This window comes from Neolamprologus brichardi, chromosome 22 (genome assembly GCF_056152115.1).
Source record: "Neolamprologus brichardi isolate AB-2024 chromosome 22, ASM5615211v1, whole genome shotgun sequence".
Taxonomy (NCBI): domain Eukaryota; kingdom Metazoa; phylum Chordata; class Actinopteri; order Cichliformes; family Cichlidae; genus Neolamprologus; species Neolamprologus brichardi.
Window position 1 is genome coordinate 21164150 of NC_142124.1, and position 16788 is coordinate 21180937.

Below are 16788 nucleotides of genomic sequence, written 5' to 3' on the forward strand. Positions count from 1 at the left end.
GCGAACTTGACTCAATTTTCTTTATTTCCTTTAAAATCATAAACAGCTGTCCTCATATGAGGAAGAAATGCACAAACAACTCAAAATTGAGTCTTAACGGCACAACCCCCCCACTGAGAGATGACAACAGGAAGCTTGCAACCATCTCTGAGGGATGTTCAGTGATCCGAGCCAATTGCAGACCACCTGGAGGTTCCATTACATGGCACCATGGGATATTTACTCTACCCTGTGACGAGAAACCGTTTATGGGTATGTGAATGCCTGTGGCTGAAGAAGAGGCTGTATAGGGGATGGGCGCTGTGCATGCATGTGGTAACAGTGTAAGTGAGTAAAGCGGGAGGGGATACTGGCCAATGTGTGGGAGCCTGTGAAGTTTTAAATCTAAAAATATGATCAGTGGTGTAAAGCTGAGGAGTAATATGTGAAAAACAAATGCTTTGATGCAACTCTAAAACCTGCGGCTCTTTAAATAAAAAGTGTCAGTACACTGAATATAAACACCGTAATACTTCTAAGTTACATTTTATCAAATAGGTGAGGTACTGTGTTAAAAGAGTCATTAAAACGCTAATGTACAGCGTAAAATAAAAGTACACACTGCTAATGTTTCAAATATCCCTCCATTTCCTTTAAATAACTTAAGCACCCAATAAGTCCATCTGCTATCACTTCCAAATCTCTCTGGTTACACTTTACCTAGCACTCGTTTCATCAGTGCAGAAACTGTGAAAAAAGTCACTATTTTACAAACTGTTTTGTATTGGAGTATTTTTCAGTTAGCCACATATCCCCTCACACTCATACAGTCCAACTTTGTAATCTAATTTTAAATTTAACAGATCGATCTTTTCAACAACACCAAAAGCTTATTTCCCAAAGGAAGAGTTCTGTTTCACAATTAAAACCCTTCAAACATGCTGATTTTTCAAGCGGTCTTCATTTTTGTTACTTCTTTAGTCTCTCCTCTACATTGGTTCTTGGTCCCCTTGTTAACGCAGTTTTTCACTGAAAACCTGATTTGACATTGCAGCAGAAGTGTCTGCAAATGTGAACAGATCTGAAGATGCACACATGCACAGGACACTGGAATTTCCCTCATCTTGCTGGTTTATACTATAGGAAATATAAATAATCTCTATTGTCTTTGTGTGTCAGCTGCTAGCTGAGGCGTGGGCGGTCCCAGCGGTCTATCGCAAATCAAGCACGGGTTGCCGTGGCAGGGATCAGAGGATGAGTTTCCTCATCTACACAAGCATTCATACTGAAATCCAGATCACTGGGACATTTCACTTGCTTTCCATTCTCCCAGATGTACACCTTCCCCACTGATGACAACAAAAGGCAGGAATTGTTTCTGGGAGCTGTAGGGGGGCCCCTACCACCACTTCTCGAAGAGGATCCTATCTTTGGGGAGGCTGAGGTCCATGAGGGTTTTTGAAATTGATTCAATCATCGGCGGGGGTCCACACAAGTAACACAGAGTTTTTTGTGGGTCCACGTGTTTCCGCAACACCTCCTCTGTGATTCTCCCGTCTGATGAGACACAAGGGAAGCAAATCAATTAATTAAGATGCGGTGCTGCGGCACCTATCCCATCTCAGTCGCCTACATGGAGACTTAGCCTATGATGACACAGATAAATCAACCAAGACAGGCTGTGGTTGAATGTGACAGTTACTCAATCATCTCATCCAAACAAAGAAAAGCGAATATGCAGTATTTACGGTTGACAAACGGCAGGAGTTGCAGGTCGACGTCTGTGCTCTGCTGCGTGACATGGAAGTCACAGGAGAACTTGTCAGGAAACTCTTGGCACACCTCAATGATAGAACTCTGGGAACACAGAAGGTAGGATGTTGAACATTTATAAAAGTTTATTAAAATAATAATAAAAAACCCTCAAAACCTTCTCATAGATTTTACACACATACCTTGAACAGCAGCTCTTGGGTGTTCCTGGCACTGTAACAGAGGTGGGCGGAGCCTATGTTGTAATCCCGGCCACCTGAAGCTCGATTGAGACGCAGCAGATCTGCTGTGTGCAGCATAATTGAATACAAGGGATTGATCCCTACACCTCCAGCCACCAGCAGCAAATCCACAGAGGGTTCAGATGGCGATGGGTCAAAGAAGAATTCCCCACCGACACGCATGGCCACTCTGGAGCCCACTGTACACTGAGAGGAAGAGGGAGAGACTGAGGAGTGGAAGGAGTTTGAAACAAACTGCAAAGCCAGCTAACTCGCATCCATCCCTGATAAGCAGCTGAAATAAACATTTTCAGAGACAACAAACTGCATCTAAAACCAGCCTCAACAAGTGTAAAAAGCCAATTTTAGATCATACGCACTACAAATCGATGTTGCTGCTGCACGAGTGCAGCCGATATTACAAGTTACAAAAGGCCTTTTGAAGTCGAGGAGAGCACTAAATATGCCTTTATCTGCTTTAGCACACATGACCACTCGCCCACATCATAATGCATGCAGTCCTAATCTGCTGTGATGGTCCCTACACTATCCCTGTAACACAATATCAAACAAAAGGATCATAAAGTGATCTCAGAGCTGATAGATGTAAGTCTCAGTACGCTCAAACACACATCGCTCGTTCCTATTTACACACAGCATAGTAGCTCAAAGCTATTTTTTGAGCCCATCATCAAACAAAGAAGCTGCAAACAAACATGTAGACTACAGAAAGGGAGAGACAGAGCTGGAAGAAAACACTGTTAATATTCATACAACTACCGACACCAGTGGAGTTTAAAAATGATGCATTTGTTATCTATACACACACACACACACACACACACACACACACACACACACACACACACACACACACACACACACACACACACACACACACACACACACACACACACACACACACACACACACAGTGTTGTGATATATTTGCTCTAGTATTTGATTTCATATATTAAAAGGGAAAAATACCATACCTATCTGGTCCTGTTTTAAAAAAGTAATTGTCACCCTTGTCATTTATTCCTGCGGTCTACCATTTATATTTTATTCCAACAGAGTTGGTGCAGATCACCGACAACTTTGTTATACATGTACAATAACAATAAAAGGCTACTCTATTCTATTCTGTTTAAGGGCACCCTCCTGTACATACAGTCAGAGGTGTTTATTTGAGATGACAAAATTATCTCCATCTGCTCTTGATGACATCATTAAGAGCCATGAGTTGGGAGCAAAAAAACTGTTTGACACTGAGCATTTAGAGCGGTCTAAAGTCTGAATTTCTGACTCATGTTTGCTGACCTCACTGTGTGACATTTTGAGCCATGTTTAAAATGAAATCCACCATTATAATAAATAAATGACACAAAAGGAAAGATACAAGAGAGCTCAATTAATGGTTGTTCGCAGATAATAGGGTGTGTGCAAACACACACACACACACACACACACACACACACACACACACACACACACACACACACACACACACACACACACACACACACACACACACACACACGTCAAACAATTCTAAAAATATCAGCTCATTTATCTTGTTCCATTCAACACTTGTGTGATTATGTCGCAATGTGGATTGTAATGCTGTAACACCTTATCCATTATTGGTCTTAGCCTCATGATTTTTGAACCTCTGCTGTTTTATAATATTTCTTTCAGTTTTCTTGATTTTCCTACAAAACCAGAGATCTGGATACCATAAAGGACGTGATTATTGTACTCACTGTAGTGTGGACCCAGTGGGCTGGTGGGTGTTTGGCATATTTGACAGCCAGTTCAACAACTCCCTCCCTCTGCAGCAGACCTGGGCTGGAGCACATGGAGAAGCCTCCAACCTTCTCCACATCAGGGATAAAGAAATCCACCCTGCAGACACACAACAGCAAAACACAGCATTTAATCATTCAGTTTATTGATTAATTACATTAGCAGATGTTTGAACTTGATCCATAGATTGTTTCATTGATTTTATTGTCACTTATTATTTTTGGGAACAATATAAAGATGTCTTTGAACATTTAGCCAGAGTAGAAGAGTGATATATTAGACAAACTTTGGGAAATTGATCGGGTCTAGCCATCATAAGGGCCAGGAATGGTGACTGTAGCACAAATTGGTACATGCCTACTCGCTAACAGTTAATAAAACAACAAAAACAAAAACGGGGCCAAAGTCTAAATGCTTATAGAGTGTTTCCATGTGCATCGACGCAGCAGAAATCCTCTTTTGGAAACCAGGGACAACAAAACAGAACCAGATGTAAAGCTGATCAGTTTATTCAAAGTGAAGCATCTCTTTCTTACACATAGTCACATCTGTCAATCAGTAGGAACAATGGAGTAGTCACAGTGAGAAAAATGCAGTGCTAAACAGTTGGGCTAATGTTCCACCAACACAATGACCTACTGTTACACCAGAGAGACCCTCAGAGGCATCATAAATATGGATCCGCTGTGAAATCATGTACATATGTTCCATCCACCTCCTCCTTCTCTTCCTCCTCTCCCACCTGGAGATGAACAACTAAACAGTCCCTTTTTTCTTAAAAAAAACATTGCAAGTCAAGAATTTCCATCTATTTACATTCATTATCAGCCGCCGCAGGGCAACTGGCTGCCAGTTTTATTTCTCACCACCGCCCACCAACAGTATGGGCTCATGTACATACTGCATGTGCAAGCTACACTAATTAACAATGGCAACACTGACTGACAGACCAGGACTGAGAACAAAACAGAACCAAAAAAAAAAAAAGAAGCTCTGGCTCATTGAAGAAGTTCCCAACCTGCTATTGGAAGAGTCTCTTGACGTTAGCTTAAACATTTCCTCATGGTATGCATCGGTCAAAAAGCTGCCAGTATATGAGCAACATCAAGGACGATAAATGCTTCCCCGTGTGTCTATTTTCGGTCATCCTCATCTGAGTCAAGGTTTTAAATGATTAAGAGGCTTCGATCCTTCCTCCGGTTGATGGTATTGACCAATATGAGGACTACAGCTGAAATTTACTGGAAGTTCTGTAAGAAGTGCTTGGAAAAGATGAATCTGACACAACCCTGCCCCCATGTGGTGATCATAGGCACTACATGACAATGACTGATGAAGGAAGACCTAAGTGCTATCACTGTATTGGGTTTCTAATGGCACCGTGAAGAAAACAGAAAAACTATTCGCTTAAATTTTAGTAGTAAACCAAATATACTTGTAATTACTTTATGAATACATGCTATGTAATTTATTGTCTTTTGCAGCTAGAAATCAAAGAAGATGGGAGTGTATCCACTATTTTTAATTCAGTTATTCCCAAAGTCTTTAGAAAGAGAACAGGCCTTTGTGTGTTAATGGACACATTTTTCTTTTACAGCACTACAGTTTACAACTGAAAGCCAAATCTCTGCCCACATTACCAGGCTGCACTCTCGAGTCACACCAATAACGATGCAGCTCTGTTGCCTTTTGTTGTCCTTGGTTTTTCTAAATTGACAGACGCTATTACAACCCAGTGTCACTACACAACAATACGGCCATTTTACCTCAGGTATATAGAATGACGGGCCCAAGCACTCGTGTTTGGAGCTAACAATGCTGCTTATACCCAATTACACATAAATTACAGTGTAATAAAACAAAACAGGGACACGCTCTTGTCTGCGTGCCGTGCTGTAGAAAGAAAACATCATGCGTTATATGCCACTTAGTGTACTTCCCATATGGCAAACGCCATGGGCATGTCTGAAAAACCCCACTACTACATAAACAGAACGACAAAGCCAGCAGTGTCAGGATATGTATTACAAGTCTGAACAGACGGGTGTACTACGAGGCCAGATTAATAGCTTCGTAAGCCATGTGGAACTCAGAGTTTTCTGTATCAGAAAAATGGGTCTCTATCTGGCTAAATCACTGCGGTAACTTATGCTGAACACATAACCTTTATGTATTTATGTATTAAGCTGGTGATGCAGAAAATGTTTAAATGTTTTTATACTTGTTTCTAATCTGATGACTAATCTCTTTTATATTGTTGGAAATGCAGCTATTAAGGCACAGAAAACACAACAAGAATACCAGCTGAATCAATAAATCTAATTTCTCTTTGAGCCGGCCATAAACCAAAGCGATTCCCAGGTCTCCTTTATTAGACTATGGGACTGTAAACTTTAATCTTAAAATGTATCCAGTTTAATGTTGCAGAGCTTTAACATGCAATTTACCTCAAATTAAAATGTTTATTTTTCCACTCGCTGTGCTAAATGACCAGATTAATGATTTTCTGCAGCATTACACTCCTTTATTTACAATTTACTGGTATTTTTTCATGTTCTTTGTAGATTTCTAAACACCATTTTATCTGTATCATCACCTCTGAGTGGAGTAGGACACACTATCAGGGCTCATTTGTGTGGAAGAAGAGTCATATCACAGACAATGAAGCAGAAAGCCTGGCTTAACAAAGAAAGCTTATAGTTACTGTTGTGATACCTGCCATCTCTAACTGAGGTTTTGGGTTTTGTCAAGACAAATAAAGCAAAGAAAGCCTCAGGGACTCTTATCCCATGCTAATTCTTAAACATTTCCAAGTTGTAGCACAGTGTGCGAATAGAACCATTTTACTCAGAATTATTCAAATGTTAAAAACTGACACTGACCAACACTGAACTTCTGAGATCACTCAGCTGTGATATATACTCTGCAAACTTTTTACATAAGAGATCCCCAGTCTCTCAGTCATTTTAAACCACTTTTAAAAACATATTTGTTCTTGTTTGCCTTCAAGTCTAGTTGAGCAGAGCAGAGTATGCAAACTAGGGGTGGGCTTTGATTATCGATTAAAATTGATTCTAGCTTGGATAACGTGATATCGATTCATTAAAATCCTGAATCGATTTTTTTTTATAAATTTAGTTTGCCCAAAATGCCAGAATCTCAGGTTAAACCTCACAAAATTTCAATAACCACCAAACAGCTAAAACAGTAAATGAGAGCAGGAACACGGATTCTGCACAAAGACGTAAACACAAAGCGCAGACCCAATGGATCAGAAGCAGTGAGATGTTGCCTTTCACACCCAACGGCACGGACATGGTCGGGGCTGAAAGTCGACAGTTTGCTGATTCTGATGTTTCGGCGGGTCCCTGCTTTGTGTTTACGTCCTTTTTGCGCTGATTCTAAAGCTGTTAGTTTGATCTCTCTTCAAACAATATTGACTGAACCAGCAGCAAAAGAAGATCCAAACTTCGCTTCACATAAACATCGTCAAGAATTCCCTCTGACTTTTGCTGTTTTGCTTCCACCACGATAAAAACCGCTCTCTCACTCTCTCTCATTATACTTCAAGAACAGTTTCCTGTCTAAAAATCTGTTTTCTTCATTATTCGCTTGCGCACAACTCTACTGTTGTTTACAGCACTGTCGGCTGCTGTTTTTGTTAACTTCCGAAAAGAAAACCTCAGTAGGCTACTGAACAAATTTAAACTTTTTAAAATTATGCAAAATTGCAAAACGCTTAGCCGTGTCTCTAATAAAACATCTGTAACTTTTCTCTGCTTCACTTCAGCAGCATCAGGTAATGTTCATATGTTGATTAATGGTTTTCTTTCATTTTTGATCAACTGCAGAATATTTTTATAAAATCCCAGGCCAGGAAAACCTTCATGTTTTTCTGTGTTTTATCCTTAGTTACTTTGACACAAAGGCATCTGCTGTGATGCTCACACCTTTGGTAAAGTCTCGCAAGTGTCAGCTTTCTTTTTATAGGTATACGAATATGGAAATGTACTGAAGCATGATCTGAATTATAATATTTCTTACTGTCTGAGGCAAAATTTCCCCGATTCAAATCGAATCGATTCGGGACCTTGTGAATCGGAATTGAATTGATTCTAGAAATCAGTGACGATACCCAGCCCTAATGCAAATACTCTTATCTACTCATTTTATTTGATTTTCAGTGTATAGTGAATGGTGATTTAGTGACTGGAATATATATATATAGCATATAGGAATGAACTCTGACTTGACTTTTACTATGAATGTGCCAACCTGTGTTAATAGGATAGTAGTAATTACTTGGGTAGGAGATGTTCAGTCGGACAAACTTTGTCATGCCACCATTTCTAAATCACCCCAAGCATTGTGTATTTAAAAAAAAAAAGTTTTAATACTGGCATGCCAATAAATATGACAGAATGATCCGTATTGGTAATACTGTTCAAATACAGTCTATAACTGTCTATAAGTTGTGTTTGATGTACTCCTAGAGTGTATCCCACTCTGGGATCTTCTACTACTGACTGAAGCTGTCATATGAGTACTCTCACAGACATAGGTTTCAGAAAACTGCAGTCGACCCTGGTATTGTGTGTAGTTTGACCTGGAAAATGCTGATTTCAGTTGTACCTTCTCTTATTTAAAACTTAATGAGAGTCTACTCACCACTGGCCTGCTTTGAAGGTGAAGTTCGGATGCACGGCTATTCTCAGTCTTTTTACCGTCTCTGACTCGTTTATAATTCCACATACTTGTGCTGGATACAGAGTCTAAGTCAAAAACCCAGTTAGAGACACACAGAGAAGAGTTCAGTGGTGGGTTAATAATAGTGTGGCACAGTTAACAGACATCAAGATCAGATTCCTCAGCTACACACTGTAGACTTACATTTTGTCTGTAGTTGTTCGAGGTCCTCTCTAGGTGGTCCATTTGCCTTTCGGAGGACATATTTCTTCTACTGAAAAGGAAACAGTCTGGTCACTTGTTTCGTATGAAAAATACTGTGTCGTGCAGTGAAGAGCAAGAACGCAGCCACATGTGACACACACACAAGAAAGAAAAAAAAAAAAAAAAAGGCGGCAAGTGGAGTTTGCCCTGACTGTCAACAGGGAACCATCGAGTTAAGGATCCAGTTCATCAACATTAAAAATACAAAAAACCCTAAAACAAAAACACGGTTTCTCACTAACTCTTCGCAGCTCATTCACAGCACCTCGCACACTGTGGTGTGCACAGGGCACCAAGTGCTGGAGGGGGCTGCAAAACAGGCTAATGATCATCGATCATAACAATCATAAGAACTTATTTAAATTCAAGAAGAAGTACATTAGGCACCGTCAGACAATTAGAAGCAATATAAACACTAAAATGAATTATGGTGCCCCCTACTTCATCTCCCAGCGGTTTGCAACAGACCCGCTGCCTGCTAACATGATGTGCACACAGACTACTTAATGAGAGTCACCAGTAATGAATGCAGCCTGGGTTTAACAAAACAGCAGCTGAAGTAGTGCTTGTTGCTAACTGCGGACTTTCTTGTGAGTTTATTAAAAGCATGGAGATTTATAGGGTTACTTAAAGCAGCAGGATCATTAGTGTGTATTACTACACCCTGCTAATACAGAATAAGACACATAATCTTTTCATTATAAAATGATATAATTTTTTGCTTCAATTTTGTTTGCAGGTTACAGTGTTTGGACTACTCCACATGTTTACATGGATGCATTACTGATACATTTGTATATAATTTTTTTGTGTTGGGTAAACAAACTGCATATTTTCTTCTTCTATTTGATTTTTCATTAGTTAATGAATGATTGTTTCATCAGGGTTACACCCAGAAACATTTCACAAATGCTGAGAAAAGCCACAGACTGAAACATGTAACCAGAGAGCTGCATGCATTTACACATTTAGCACAACAGCAGGATCTTTACTAATTATTCCCATAATTTAATCCAAGCAGAGACTCTAGATCAGTCTGGACCTTACGCACGTCTCACTCTGTACACTCTGTGTTATGCACCTGTAACACAGAAAAATCACAGCAACCATTCTCCTGAGTGCCATCACAGCTGTGGGAACATTTTATATTTAAAGTCACTAAAGCTCTTTTGTGTTTACTAGGGGCCAAAATATAATTCTTATTGAGTTTTTTCAGTTTATTCAAAAATCAAGATTTATGGAACGGTCATTATTGGGCACATGGATATTTCTCAAAGTGTCATTGAAAAGTTCCAGGAATGTGACCATTAAATATATAAATCACTTCCTAGAAGTTCCATTATGCACCCTTGCTTATGCTCTTTGGCTCTAAAAAGGATGCGGGATCTCCACCAGTATGTCAAAACTGTGATCCTTAAACCTGATGTCCACTTTGGCAAAGTGGACAACCAAGTTGACAGTATCAGCCTTGAAATTAATTCCTGTTCCTATTTCCCACATGGACATAAATGAAAACTATTTGTTTGTAGCTAGAGACCCAACTCACCGCCTCCAATGATCCTACACATTGAAGTCAGGACAGTTGGTACCAAATGATGATGATGTTTGCTCTCTGCAAACGTTTAAGAGCCACAGTGAAATCACAGCACAATGATCATAATGGGACGCAACAGAAATATATAGGAAGCGATATAAGAATGAATTTCAAGGCTGATGTAAGGATTACCCCTTATAGGAAGTGATCTAAAAATAACAGCAATGCTGGAGGTAGTCTCCAAGATCTTGAAGAAGAGATGAAGAAAAAAATAAGAACAAAAGCCATAATCTGGCATTCTTCCTCGTTTCATTTAACCCTGTGGATAGTTTAAATCAGACTATATGGGCTCTGTTTTTTTGTTGTTCGTAATACAAGAACAGGGGAGATGGGGGTCCACTCAAAAACATACACTTCTCTCGTTGTCAGAATCTACTTTGCCCCCTCAGGAAACTCACCTCACGGCAGAGCCGGGGCCCAGCAGCCTACAGCAGAGCAGACCGGCTGCAGGACACGACAGACTGAAGCTTCGAGCAGTGGCGGACAGTAAACAGGAGACCCTCATCACGACCTGGGTTCATGTCAGATTAGAGCAGAAAACACCTGGAGTTAGCTTTCAAAGCCGGAGTCTGTACCTTATGCTTAGCATTACATATGAGTATTTTATACATCCACTTTTGTTTCTTTTCCGATCAGTATACACCTCCATGTATTAAAATCAGACTATTTTTAATGGAGTTTGGTGTGACCGCCTCCATCATGAGGTTAGCCGGCTAGTTGAAGCTAGCTACCGAGTAAATGCCAGTTACATTTTATTACTTGACACAAACGAATCATATTTTTCTTCTTACCGGCATACGAGAGGACTTTACTTCTGTCAAACGCTCTTCATAATTGTCTCCTGTACCTTCGGAATAACCTTGGTGGTCTTATGACGACATGACACGACAGGTGACTTCTTCGTCGTCGTTTTACTGCGGCTGGCGACTTCTTCTGTTCTAGTAACGCCCCCTGTTGGCAAATAGCATCCAGCGCCTGGATGCTATCAAAAGCAATTGTACTCCCTCAGAAAAAAAACACAAACACAACGTAAATCCATCAGATGTCACTTGTGCTACGGTCTCATTATTTTAATAGTGACTTATTCACCAAAGTTTAATGTTTAGCGTTGAGCTCTGCAGGAGATTTTTGCCTTCCCTGTTATAGGTGCCATAGTGTATTAGACAGTCTCACAGTGTATATAGTCCATTTTAAATGGATAGAATCCTTAAAATTTTTTTTTTAATAATTTAATTCAAAAATTAACAAAATGCCATATTAATGAGGGCAATCTCCACTTTAGTTTTTTGTCACATGGCTGCTCTGTTGAATTTTATTTATTAATGCATGGATAACAGGCAATATAGAAATAATTTTGGCTCCATCTTGTGGCCATATAACAGTGAACACTGCAACACCAGAGGGTGAAATTGTGGTAGTGTCAAGGCTGGCTGTGGAACAGGCAAGAATTGGACCTAAATGCAGGACTCAGAAATTAGAAGCACAAACTAAAAAGTGGCTTTATTAACTTAAACTAAGCATAATATAATAAGCTGAAAAAATTTAATCTACAACTCTTCATGGAAGAGGATTACTGCAAGAGAAGACACAACAAGGCGGGAGGATGAGACAAAAAGCAAGGGCAAGGCAAATATATACAAACACAGGATAACAAGAGGATGGGAAACAGGTGGGAACACAGCTGGGGATCACTAACATATTGACCTCGGAGGAAGTAAAACTCGGCACGAGGCTTAGTGAAGACAAACACCAAATAAAGAAGGAAGGAACAGAATACAAGAAAAGAAAGGCAGACATGACACAAAGACAGAAAGGTAAACAAACACAGAGACAAGAGACGGAAACACATTTAGGCAGGAATAACCAGGGATTCCTGTAACACACTGAAACCAATAAATGATAATAAAGAAAGTATGAAACCAGAACATAAAAGACTAACCCTTAGGCCACAGACAATCAAAAATACCAGTATAAAGAAAACTCAAAACATGCCCAAAACGTAGAAAGCCTGGGACCAGGACACACAGCTTCTTTTAAAGTCTCCTTCATATTTGTTTAATGTTTCTTAATGATTTCACTAATACAGCCACATGCTTTTAGCTTTTTTCATAACTGCTTTCACATTTTTTGATGTGGAGGATAAAGGATTGTATAATACAGTACAAAAGTCTTCAACCACCCCTCATTTCTTTGTGTCATTTCTTTCCCTCTACTTATTGATGATGATTTGTAACAAATAATTTGATTTGGATCCATCATTCCATAAGACCTGTTGATACTGATTTTCAGTCCAATACTGTGTAATTTGACAGTCTCTTCTTCCCATTTCCCTTCATTAAGAATAGCTTCATGAGATCCACCCTTCCACTGAGGCCATTTTTTAAAGAGGTTTCAACTGCAGGGTCAGATGGATCTCTCAAGTCCTGTGTTAGATCTTGGCTGTTTTTATTCCTCTTTCTTATGGACATGACTTTCAGATACTGTTCCTCTGTTGTACATAGTTTTTTTTTAGGCCGGCCACTTCTTCTTCTGCCTGAACTTGTCCAGTTTCCTGGCATTTTCTAAAGACACAGTACACAGCATGTGGTGTTATGCCCAGTTTTTAGCTAATAGCTCTTTGGGAATCACTTTGTTGTTGCAAAAACAGAATTTTATGCCTGTCAAACTGTGTTTTCTTTGGCGTTGTTCATAGATTTGACTAAAAAACCTGAAACAAACTCTGTGTTTTTGTTACAGGATGCTCATAACAAAGTGCCCGAAGTTACATTTTAAAACTGGTTCTTTGCTAAGCTGTAGACATAACACTGATTCATCGCTTGAGTTAGGTGCCTTTTTATGCTTAAATGGTTCAAAGGTCAGTGTTAAGTGGCTTAACAAACACGTTTGTAGTGCAGTAAAAACAAGTGCAAAGTGCAGCCTTTTGTTATTTGCCCTGTTGAAACTCATTTAAACATACTTGACAGTGATATGTATGAAGTTAAAGAAGTTTCTGGAAGTTTGTTTTCCAAAAAAATACTTATTCAGATGCATTGTATTTGTATTTACATTGTTATGAATTTAAACAGTTAGGACGTTTTACTATAATTTACGTAACAAAGTCGTAATAAAATTAATCAACTGTACTCAAAAATTATCCTGTGTCAACCTGTTCCTGTCAGTCTGAAAACCAATTGTCATTTAAAATCGCTCAATTTGACTCTGAGCGACAGGTCAGAGGTCAACTGTGACACAGTATTTTAAATACCATCTTACGTTAAATCCTATGTTACTTTCTACAGCTTGACACAGACACACCACCCTTGTATGAATCATATGTTGTAAGTTATAAGGCTTTCCATTATAATTTTCCACCAAAAAAATCAGTAAATAAAATTTAAAGACCTTGGCAGATATAAGCCAAATTGTAATGGATTCCAACATGACCACACTCCACACAGCAGATATAATGCTGGTTGGTTCAAGACTTTTGTACAATAATGTAGATCAGTCAGAAATTCAACCGAATGCTGGTTTTGTCATTGGTTAGCAATGCTGCCTGGCACCAAGCAGTTTCCTGGTTCGAAGTTTGCATGTTGTCCCTGCGGGGGTTTCCTGGCTTGCTCCCACAGTCCTGGACACATGTTCAGTTAATTGGCAATTCAAAACTGGCCATGGATGCGAGGTAGATAAAGCACTGTATGAAAGTGAAAAACATATGACTTGTAGTCTAAAGTCTTTGAGTGGTGAGTAAGAGATAAAAGCACTGTATAAATGCAAGTGCATTGCATTACTGCCTGTCCTTCAGTGAATTAATGGCTGCACAATGGTTATAATAACTGCAGTTTGAAAACATTGTGTGACATTTTATACCTCTATTAACACCATAGAGAGAATACATTGTGGTCTGTTGATTACTTGCTGGTGCTATTTATGAATCTCAGGATCGTTTAGTCATTGCCAGGAGGTATTGTATCATCAGAAAAATAATGGAAAGATCTAAAGATAAAGGCAACTGGAATTAGGCAATTTTAAGATCTGACATGTAGCAGTGGTGTACATTAGGGTCAACAATTTCAAAGCCAGTGCAAAGTTACCATGGGTAGGTGCAGTTCTAGGTTCATGTGCGTGTATCTGCATTCACGAAAAGAAACACATTAAATAGAAAGAAAATTGGCTGAGAACTGTTGGATTCCTTTCTGCATTCTTGGACGTTCTCATAACGTCAGTAATCACAGGTGAAGCTAAGGTGAGTTTCTCACTGCTTTACTCATAGTTCCAAAAACATTGACTGAAAACATCCCAGGAATGCAAACTGTTTAATTAAAAAGATACAATGCAAATCCAAACTCCACCCAAAGTAACCAGAACAGACAACTGTTACTATTTTTGTTGGTCCAGTTCTTAGTCGTATTTGACCTCTATAGTCTTTAAGCTGTGATTCTGAATTTGTCACTGAGGTGGCCTGTGGTTTTAGGGCTCAGAGGGGTTCATGTTGTCTGCAGGCAGACCTCTGTTTACATCATTACTATCCTTAGATACAGTAACCACTCACTTCCTCTGCTGCTTTTTCTTTTTTTCTTTCTATCTGACTCTACCAGTCTAACTGGCTGCCTTCCTGCTCTCTTTCCCATGGCTAGCACACCTTGGTTCAACCAGTTGTTCTGTACTCAAAAAAGATTTTCAGGTTTATCAAATCTCACTCATACGCATAAGGTGTGATGCAAACGCACCAGCGTCATCGCGTATGGAAACACGAGCGCAGGCGGGCACACGTAAGTCGAACTGTGTGTGCATGTGAGTCAATGTAATTGTTTATTTATGGGCTTGTAACCTAATGGTAAACTCATTGTGTCTTAATCTGTCATAACCTACTAAAGAGTCATGGCATCTATATATAGGTTTAGGACATTATACTATGTTGCTGACAATATATGACTTCCTGCCAGTGGAAAAAGTAAAAGAGCACTCAAATTCAAGTACCAAGTGTACACATTTACTAGATTAAACTCCATTTAAAGTCATTTAAAAATGTTTTTTATACTTGACAGAGCACAAATATATGATAATTATTGGTATTTTTTTTTATTATCTCTTTTATTGGGACAGCTGTTGAACATAACAATAGTTTGCCTTTTTACACTTTCTTTGCTGTCACATTTTAAGTTATAATTGAAAAATAAAGAAGACAGAAAAAGAAGAGAAAAGAAAAGGAGAAGAAAAAGAAAAAGAAAGAAGAAAAAAAACTAGGGTTAGGAGGCAGCAGGACAGGTAGGTTTACGTAGTACTCAGGGTTGTAACATCATATACAAAAATCACACCTCATATGCTTAACATAGTCTGTCCATTTAGACCATATTCCGTAGAAGGTATCCCTCTGAAGTTTAAGAGAAAATGACATTTTTTCCATCGTATAGATCTCTTGTACAGAATGTATCCAGTCTTCTATCGTTGGTGGTTCAGGCTTAAGCCATCTTCTCGTAAGAGGCTTTTTACTTGCGGCCAGAAGGATATACAGGAGTCTTCTATCATTGGAATTCAGTTTATCCACTGGTGCATTGCACAAAAATATGGTCTCAAAAGTTGAAGGAAAAACAGATGAAAAAACATTTTGTAAATGATCATGGATTAGAGACCAATACAGGCGAATAACTTTACAGTCCCAAAAGATGTGGAAATGGTTAGCTCCGTCTCCCCCAAATCTCCAACATTTATCACCAAGTCCTCGATATCTTTGTTGAGCAGGGGTAATGAAAAATCTCATAATGCTTTTCCAGCAAAATTCACGCCAAACATTGGACCCAGTGGTAGCCCATTGTATCTTGCATGCGTGAGCCCAACAATTCTCTGTAATTGTCAGATTACCCTCCTTTTCCCACTTCGCTTTAATATACAGAGTGCTGTCGTTTTTACACCGCCGGATGCTGTTATATAATTTAGAAATAATTTTACTTTGCGCTTCAGATTTGGTTAGTAATAAGAATGTTTCTACAAATTGTAATTCGTTTAGGTTCACTTTTAAGTTTTGATTAAAATAATTTCTGATCTGTAGATATCTAAAAAAAAAATCATCTGATCCCAAGTCATGTTTACTCCTTAAAGATTCAAAGCTTTGAAATGCACCCTTATGGACAAATGAATAATAATTAGTTATACCTTTTGAAATCCAGTTTTTGAATCTATTATCATATTGATTTGGAGCAAAATCTGAATCATATGCACACCATCTTAAAACCTTAGAGGCATTTTCCAAACCACCAATTTTTATTACTTCTTTCCAAGCAGATATCATTATTTGTAGTATAGGTTTATCTGCCATATGTATTTTATTCTGCAATTTTATGTCCAATATTAAAGCTGAAACTGGTATTTCTTTTACTATTGTTCCTTCAACATCTTTCCATCCGGCGGTGTAGTCTGGACAACAGAGACAAATCAGTGGTCTTAACTGAGCTGCACAATAATATTCTCGTAGACAGGGAAGCC

At 39.0% G+C, this 16788-nt stretch overlaps 1 protein-coding gene across 2 annotated transcripts; it reads right to left on the reverse strand.

Annotated features, from left to right (window-relative positions):
- Positions 1 to 3: 3 nt before the first annotated feature.
- oxnad1 (oxidoreductase NAD-binding domain containing 1) lies at positions 4 to 11233 on the reverse strand. Of its 2 annotated transcripts, none has more exons than XM_035906532.2 (8): positions 11118 to 11233; positions 10725 to 10837; positions 8673 to 8739; positions 8451 to 8554; positions 3740 to 3881; positions 1935 to 2180; positions 1728 to 1836; positions 4 to 1536 (listed from the first exon to the last, which is right to left on the reverse strand). In XM_035906532.2, the coding sequence occupies exons 1-8, from the start codon at positions 11121 to 11123 to the stop codon at positions 1379 to 1381; spliced, it is 945 nt and encodes a 314-aa protein (XP_035762425.1). In that variant the 5' UTR covers positions 11124 to 11233; the 3' UTR covers positions 4 to 1378. The 2 variants fall into 2 exon arrangements, with proteins under 2 accessions (XP_035762425.1, XP_006787682.1); XM_006787619.3 differs by having other exon boundaries at positions 8673 to 8742.
- Between the last annotated feature and the right edge of the window lie 5555 nt (positions 11234 to 16788).